This window comes from Stenella coeruleoalba (assembly GCF_951394435.1).
Source record: "Stenella coeruleoalba genome assembly, chromosome: 15".
NCBI lineage: Eukaryota > Metazoa > Chordata > Mammalia > Artiodactyla > Delphinidae > Stenella > Stenella coeruleoalba.
The window spans coordinates 25,577,560-25,585,174 of record NC_137161.1 but is presented as its reverse complement, the minus strand read 5'-3'; the positions used below and the strand labels follow the sequence as shown (position 1 = coordinate 25,585,174).

At 50.8% G+C, this 7,615-nt stretch overlaps 1 protein-coding gene across 1 annotated transcript; it reads left to right on the top strand.

Annotated features, from left to right (window-relative positions):
* Positions 1-202: 202 nt before the first annotated feature.
* On the top strand, positions 203-4,533 carry BPIFA1 (BPI fold containing family A member 1; the record flags this gene model as incomplete). Its single annotated transcript, XM_079944615.1, has 7 exons — positions 203-362; positions 554-713; positions 2,169-2,276; positions 2,594-2,743; positions 3,603-3,687; positions 4,305-4,368; positions 4,490-4,533. The coding sequence occupies 7 exons, from the start codon at positions 203-205 to the stop codon at positions 4,531-4,533; spliced, it is 771 nt and encodes a 256-aa protein (XP_079800741.1).
* Positions 4,534-7,615: the final 3,082 nt, after the last annotated feature.

Sequence of the window (7,615 nt, the reverse complement as noted above, 5' to 3'; positions counted from 1 at the left end):
TGAGATCTGCCCATTCCGCCCCCCGCCCCTCCACTGCCTGAGTGTGGAGGACTCAACCCAAAGCCTGGCTCAGAGGAAACGCGTTAGTTATTGCTATTCACTCCCTGGTGTGCAGGGACAGGGGCAGGTGGTGGATGGGTTCCTCTCTTGTAGTCGTGCCACAGTGGACCTGTCATTCTTTCCACAGATACTGAATGAGAAGATGTTTCAAACTGGGCGCCTTGTTGTCTTCTGTGGGCTGCTGGCCCAGACCATGGTCCTGCTGGAAGCCCTGACCTTGCCCCCGGACCAGACACTGCCCTTGCCTGTGACTCCATCCCTGGCCTTGAGTCCCACAGATCTTGCTGGAAGCTTGACAAGTGGTAAGTGAGAGTCTGTGATAACCTCCTTCAGGGGTGTGAGTGTATGTCTCTGTGTGTGTGTGTGTGTGTGTGTGTGTGTGTGTGTGTGTGTGTGTGTGTGTGGTTGGTTGGGAAGAGAGATAAAAGGGGGCAAGGACTTAGGACCCATAATTGTCAGATCTGACCCCCAAGGGCCCCATACCCATTTCCAGCTCTCAGCAATGCCCTGCTCGCCGAGGATCTATTGGACACTCTCGAAAACCTTCCGCTCTTGGACATCCTGAAGACTGGAGGGAACTCTCCCAGTCGCCAGCGGGGGGGCCTACTTGGGAAAGTGCCCTTACCGACTCCTCTCCTGAACAACATCGTTGAGTGAGTAGCCCTAAAATAGGGCCTTGGACCCCACCGGAGAACCCCTGTTGGAGATCTAACAGCCCCAGGCAGTGGCCCTGAAGGGGGTGGGGGGGTGATCTGAACATGAGGCCAGGACTCAGGTTGAGACCTGCCTCACAGTCTGGCAGGGAACACCAGCCCTCTTGAACTAGCAATTGCCCCCAGTCCTAAAGCGCGTCCTTAGTCCCCAGCATCATCTATAATCCTCACCATAGTCCTCTGAGGTCAATTTAATAATCCCTAGTTTACAGATGGAAAAACCGAGGCACAGGAAGGTGCCTGTGATCACACCACAGGAGTGATGCAGAGTGAGGGTTCTAACTCTAACTGACTTAAGTCCAAAGCCAAGGTCTTTTCCACTATATGATAGTAATTTTGTTCTCCTCACCTGTGAAATACCTTAGAACACTGTGGCCTTTGATGTAAGCAAGAAAGTGTAAGCTACTCTCCTCAGTGACATCATTATGTGATGTCCGTGGAGCAATCCAAGATGAACAATCCAGGAGCCACCTCAGAGCTCTCTAAGCAAGGAGCAATAGTAGAAAGTTTGATGCCAGTGAGCTGGCAAAGCCTAGGTCCTCCATAGGACTGGGTCAGGGATATTCCCATGATTCCTACCCACCCAGGAGCTTGCCCCTGACTAGAAGACAGATAGATAGGCTTGAGTTTGATTTTTGCTGGGTGACCTGGGGCAAGGCACTCAGTCTCTCTGGGCTTGGTTTCTCCATCTGTAAAACGAAGATTATGGTACCCACAGAGAAAAACTGTTGGGAGGACTGAAAAGATGTAGATCACCTGGCTCAGTGGCTGGCTCAGAGAAGAGACTTACTTCCACCCTCTCTCCATTCTCCCCGACTTCCTGCTTCTCCTTCTCCATGAAAAACATTGTTGATTGACCTGCCATGGAAGAACTTGGCAGGATGAGTGATTCCTACCATAAATGTTCGTGAAGGACTTACTCCAATTGCCCAGACTCCAATAGCCACTTACCCATCCATCCATCTATTTGTCCATCCTCCCTCCATCTAACCACTTACTCTTCCATGCATCCACCCACATATCCATCTACGCCCCTGCTCATCAGTCTACAAAGTCAACCAATATAGAGTGGGCCCTTTCTTTGTAAGGCTCTGAGCTGGCATACAGGATGAAAATATAACCCAGACACAGTCTCTATCCTGGAATACCTTATAGACTTGAGATGAGGAGAGGGCCATGTGTGTGTCTGGATCTGACCCAGGGCAGAGTTTGGGAAAAATTGATGTGAGACTCGAAACCCATGTGGCTTTTGCTGCAAGACTCCCCTCCTATCTCCTCCATCCCACCTCATGGGTAGCTCCCACTCTGGGATGGGTAAGGTGGAGTTAGGTGTGGTTTCTAGATTTAGAACTAGAGGAGTTAATGTTTCTCCCCCCAATGTTGCTCCCTGGGCAGTTTGAAGACCACTGATCCCCAGCTGCTGGAACTTGTCCTCCTGAAGAGCCCTGATGGCCATCGTCTCTGTGTCACCATCCCTCTGGCCATGGTCCTCAGTGTGAAAATGTGAGTGAGTCCCAAGGGGGAATGGGAGGATGGCTCACCAGAGGAGACCCTGATGATCTTGGGTAGTCAAAAAGAAAAAAGGTGTTGGAGTCTGTCTAACAGAACTGAGCCTCCAACTTCAGCTCATTTGCTGCCATGCTGAGTGACCTTCAGTCACTTGGGAAACTCATTTAACCTCTGTGAGCCTTGGTTTCCTCTGCTGGGAAATGAGATGAGTACAGCTGTGGGCAAGATGGCTGGCATTTCTGTCAAGGAGAAAAGCCTCCTCTGCCTTGGGATGTGGTGAGACCAGCTGCAACAGAGTGTCTTCTCTGCAGGCCCTTGGTTGGAAGTCCATTGAAGCTGGCTGTGAAGCTAAACATCACTTCAGAACTCTTAGCTGTGAAAGATGAACAGGAGAAGTTCTACATCGTCCATTGCAACTGCACTTTCTCCCCTGGCAGCCTGCAAATCTCCCTGCTTGACGGGTGAGGCCAGAGGGGTGGCTACTCCTGTCCAGAAACAATAGGATGGGATGATGGATGGATGGTTGGGAAGATAGAACAATGGGAGAATGGATGAGTGGGAGGGTGGAAGGGTGAGAAGATGGATAGGCGGATGGATGGATGGATGCATGGAAGCACGGATGAATAGGTAAATGGTCACTTATCCCTTCTTAGGCCAGGCTGACCAATTCTGTGCTGGATTAGGCAACAAGAAATCTGAGTTCAAGCCCCATCTACCTGAGGGGTGTGGCAAGAGATGGAGGGCTTCCTGTGTGAACTTGAACAGTGCTTCCCCAACCTGGGTCTCAGCTTTCTCAGATAACTGCAATACGGAGCTCCTTTGGCATTATCGACAGAATCCTCTAAAATAATAGATGTGACGTGCTTTGTGCCAGTAAAGGGTAAAATAGCTATGGAGCCTACCTGGGCTACTATTTCAGTTGCTGCTGCAAGGGAGATGGGGGCAGGTATAATATACAGGAGTCGCCCCCATCATGGCTCACGTTTACTGAACACATGTGCTGTGCATCACACGTATCATCTCATTGAGTCCTCATGACAACTACATACTAAGCACTGTTCATTCATTTATGGGTTCTACAAAGCCTTATTGAACACCTACTGTGTCCTGGAACTGTGGGTTTATTCTACACGTACCTGGTATGTGCGCTGCTGTGCCGTGTATCGCTCCCTTTGGATGTGCCCCTTGTTGTGGATCGTGTGGGTGTGGAGGCACGAGGCCAGGTTCCATTCCTCGGTGCTGAGTCTGCAGTGGGCTCATACAAGTGCTTCTCCCTACCAGCCTCAGGCCCCTGCACTGCCCGTGGCTTTTCTCTTTCAGGTCGGGCGCCCTCCCCAGTGAAAGCCTTATTGACAACATCACTGGGATCTTGAATAATGTCCTTCCTGGGCTGGTGCAGGGCAAGGTAAGTGAGTACAAGAGGGGGCTCCTGACCTTTGGCTCTTAGAGCTTCTCAGGCTAAAAGAAGCCCCTGGGGTGAGCTTTTCTGAGCCTCTCAGTTTAATAAGTAAATTCCATCCATCCGTCTATCTGTCCATTGACCCATCTGTCCACGTTTCTTCCTTTCATCCTTCAAAATGTATTGATTGGTTTCTGCTCTGGGCCAGGCCCTGTGTGTGTCCACACTACAGCTGAAACAGACGGGCTCCTGCCCCAAGAAGCTCCCAGGCCACCCCCACTATGGCTGCAGACCAGGCCCACCCAGCCTATGCTTCGATGCCTCCTATAACCAGAAACTCACCCCTCCCAGTGTTGTCCACCGTATTCAGAAACAGGTGCCAGATCACACAGCGAACAACAGTTCACTGCGTGACTGGGCACCTCACCCATGCCTTCAGTTCCTCCTTCCACCCAGTGTGGATGTGTGAACATTCATCTGTGGGACTGCTTCGAATCAGACACTCTCAGATACAGAAAAATGATGGACGATGTCCCCAGAGAATGCATACTGGGGATGCTGTTGCTGCCAGGCTCTCCCTAAGGTGCCACTTTGCCTAACTCTCCTCTCTGCCCCTGGGTCAGGTGTGCCCTCTGGTCATTGAGGCTCTCGATCACTTGGACGCCACTCTAGTACATTCCACCGTCAGTAAGTACCTGCTTCCAAGCCCTCCCTCCCCACTGCAGGAGCAGGGATTTCCCCCAGGGAGCTCTGTCCCTGCACACGTGGGACGGCTAGGTCCCTCCAGCCTCAACTCTCCCCATTTCAGATTTCTTCTTTGCCTTGAATTCTCCAGATCCTGTTGAGGCATAGACTATATCTCCCCACATCAGCCCTGACACTGAGAACAGCTGGGCTGGTTGGTGGAGGCGGTACGGTCCCCTCCAAGCCCTGCCTGAGCGTGGTTGGATCTCAGAGTTCCCATTCCCTAGTCCCAGGCCTCCAGAGGACTGTGGAGGTCCCTGGGCTCCTTCACTCTGGTCTGTGGTTATTGTTTCTTCATTTTCCAGACGCACTGATGTATGGGCTGGAATCAAAGTCTCAGCCTTCCGGGAAGGGACCTGGCCTGTGCTGAGCTGAGTGAGTATTGCAACCCACTCTGCAGGATTTGGGAGCTGGCTGTTCTTCTCCTGGTGGGGGCAGCAGGGGGCTTGGGACAGTGACATCCAAAGAGAGAGACAAACAGCCACATAGACATACACCAAGATGCACAGAGAAGTCCACAGAAATGCTGACAGAGGTGGAGAGACACAGGCGGCACCGCAACACAGCTACAAAGAGAAACACACATGGTCATGGATACGTGCACACACACACACACACAAATGCCCGGACACACACATGGTCACTCAGACAGACACACAGAGGCACACACTCTCATGTCAGCACACGCACACATGTACACACACATGCAAACGCGCCACGCACAAATGGACACACAGACACACACTCACTCAAGTACACGCACAAGGAGCCCCCTGACCCCGGGCCTCAGGGACAAGATCACCCCAGCCTTAGGGTCTCAGCCTCCTCCCCACCCTCTGGAGGGGGGGGTTTGATGATGGGCCAATACCAGCAAGACTCAGGGACTTCGAGTCTCCATTCCGGCTGGGGTCTTGTCCCAACAGAACCATTTCCTGCTGCTCGATCCACGCCCTGCCCAGCACCTGAGGGCTCACAGAAGGCTGGCCCGTGTCCTGGACCATGACACGGGCATGTTTGGAAACCAGAGCAGCCTCCTCGCCAAGGAAACTGCTTCCCCTTCTTTCCCACCAGGCATATGTCACATTCCATGTTCGTCACCAAATAAAACTGTCCTTTCTCTGCACAAGATGCCTTGTCATTCTTCACCATCGCTGGAGGGCTCATAGTTGGGAAAGTGCCCTGGCCTGAGTGGTTGGAGCTGTAGAACAGAGTTTGGACCTTACATTGGAAATCTTAATGGTCTTAGCCAGAACGGGAAGATGTTCAGATGGGTGTGGATTTCAGAGAGACTGCTCTGGGGTTCCTAGGATGGGTGGACAGGGTGTTGGGTAGATGTAACACTCCAGGCAAAAGTGATGATACACAAGACACTACGCAAGAAGTGAAAATGGCAGATTAGAGAGATGTTCAGGAGGTGGACCTGGAAGGGTGGAGGTGAGGGAGCAGGTGGGGCTCCCGTCCGTGTCTCAGGTGGGGAATCCCAAAGGTAACTGGAAATATGGGAGGACGAGTTGATTTCAGCAGGAATATTATGCCTTTAGCTGTGGCCCTGCTATGTGAAAGTGCTTGTGGGACCTCGAGGGAGACATCCAGGAGGCTGATAGATACACGTCCTCTACCACCTCTCTTCTGCCTACTTGCACCCAGTCATACTGGCCTCTTCTCTGCTCTCTCAGCAAGAGGATGGTGAAAGTGACAAGGAGGAAGTATAGGAGGAAGGACAAACTGTTCCAGAATGTTCATTGCTGAAAGGCTTGGGAAAGATAAGCACAGAGAAGGGTCATGGGAGTTGCATACAAAAAGATTATTGATGCCCTGGGTGAGAGTCATATTTTTAGAGGAAGAAAGCTGATTTTAAGGAACTGAGAAGAGAAAGGGATGTAAGGAAGTTGAGACTGTGAATACAGGTTAGATTTATGAAAAATTGGATGCAAGAAGGAAGAAGAAGGGCTACCCGGGCTGGGGGACGCTGTCCCCTCAAATAAAAAATAAATATGCTTTCACTGTTTGAGGTCCTTAGAGGATCAGCCCCACCCTTTCACTCCACAGCTGAGGCCTTGAGTTGTACGTGAATGACTTGCACAAGGTCACAGAGTAACAAAAAGGCAAATCAAGGAGGGAAACATCATAGACATCGAGAGACCCCACTGACCCTGTGAGAATGAACAGATTCAGGCTGGTGTTTCTCAGCTCCTGCCAAACACCTGCCATCGTGTCCGGACCCACCACTATCTCCACTTGCCATTGCTACCAACCAACATGGCGTCAGGGGACGACAGTCCCGTGGTTCAGAACTGCAAGAAGGCTTATTGTAGGAAACCAGCAAGCGTATTCTGGTGAGGATTTAAGAGGGGAAACATCTTCCACACTCACAGAAGTAGAAGATCTTTGAGCTCAGGATGAGTAGTTAAATTCTGTAAGCAGCTGAATGATTGTTATGACTGTGAAAGACCTGAAATACAGAAAGGACCTTCCAGACTGGAAACCAGCAATTAGGAGCTGACTTGCAGAGAACCCAGGCATTAACTACCTTCATTTCCTCTCTGGGCAAGCATTAGGTCAGAACTGAGAGTTCCCCAGGGCTGAGGCCCCAAGAATCAAGGTGGATAAAGACGGGCACATACACACACCTGGGACTCTCAGCACGGGTCCTGCTGCCCTCTGACCACGGCTCCAAACTGCATTCCTGCCTGGACACACACCCACCGTCCATCTCTGGATACTATTTTCTTCCTACTGCTCCCTGGACTTCTTCCTATAGCCCACTGATGGGTCCTTCCCTCCCCTAACAATTTCAATTCCTAATTAACTGGTCTAAGATTCCCCTGGATACAAGTGACCTGGTTAATCAGAACACATTTATGACTTATAATAGGACATTTTCACATTTTAAAAGCTCGTCAGAAGGATGTCAGTGGCAACGGCAGATTAAAGACCTCCAAAAATTCTCTCCTACATAAAAGCAATCAGAAAACCAGCAAAAATTGTCCGAACCAATGTTTTCAGAACTCTGGAAATTAACCAAAGGCTTGCAGCAATCTGGGCCGGGGTTGGGGGGGTGTTTATTCAATAAAAAATGGCTGAATCTTGGCCAGAACAGCCAGCTTTGTGACACTTTAGCGTACGCATCTCCCACTTTCCAGCTCCACAGTAGACTTGAAAACCAAAAGCCCATAATCTTGGTGAAAAC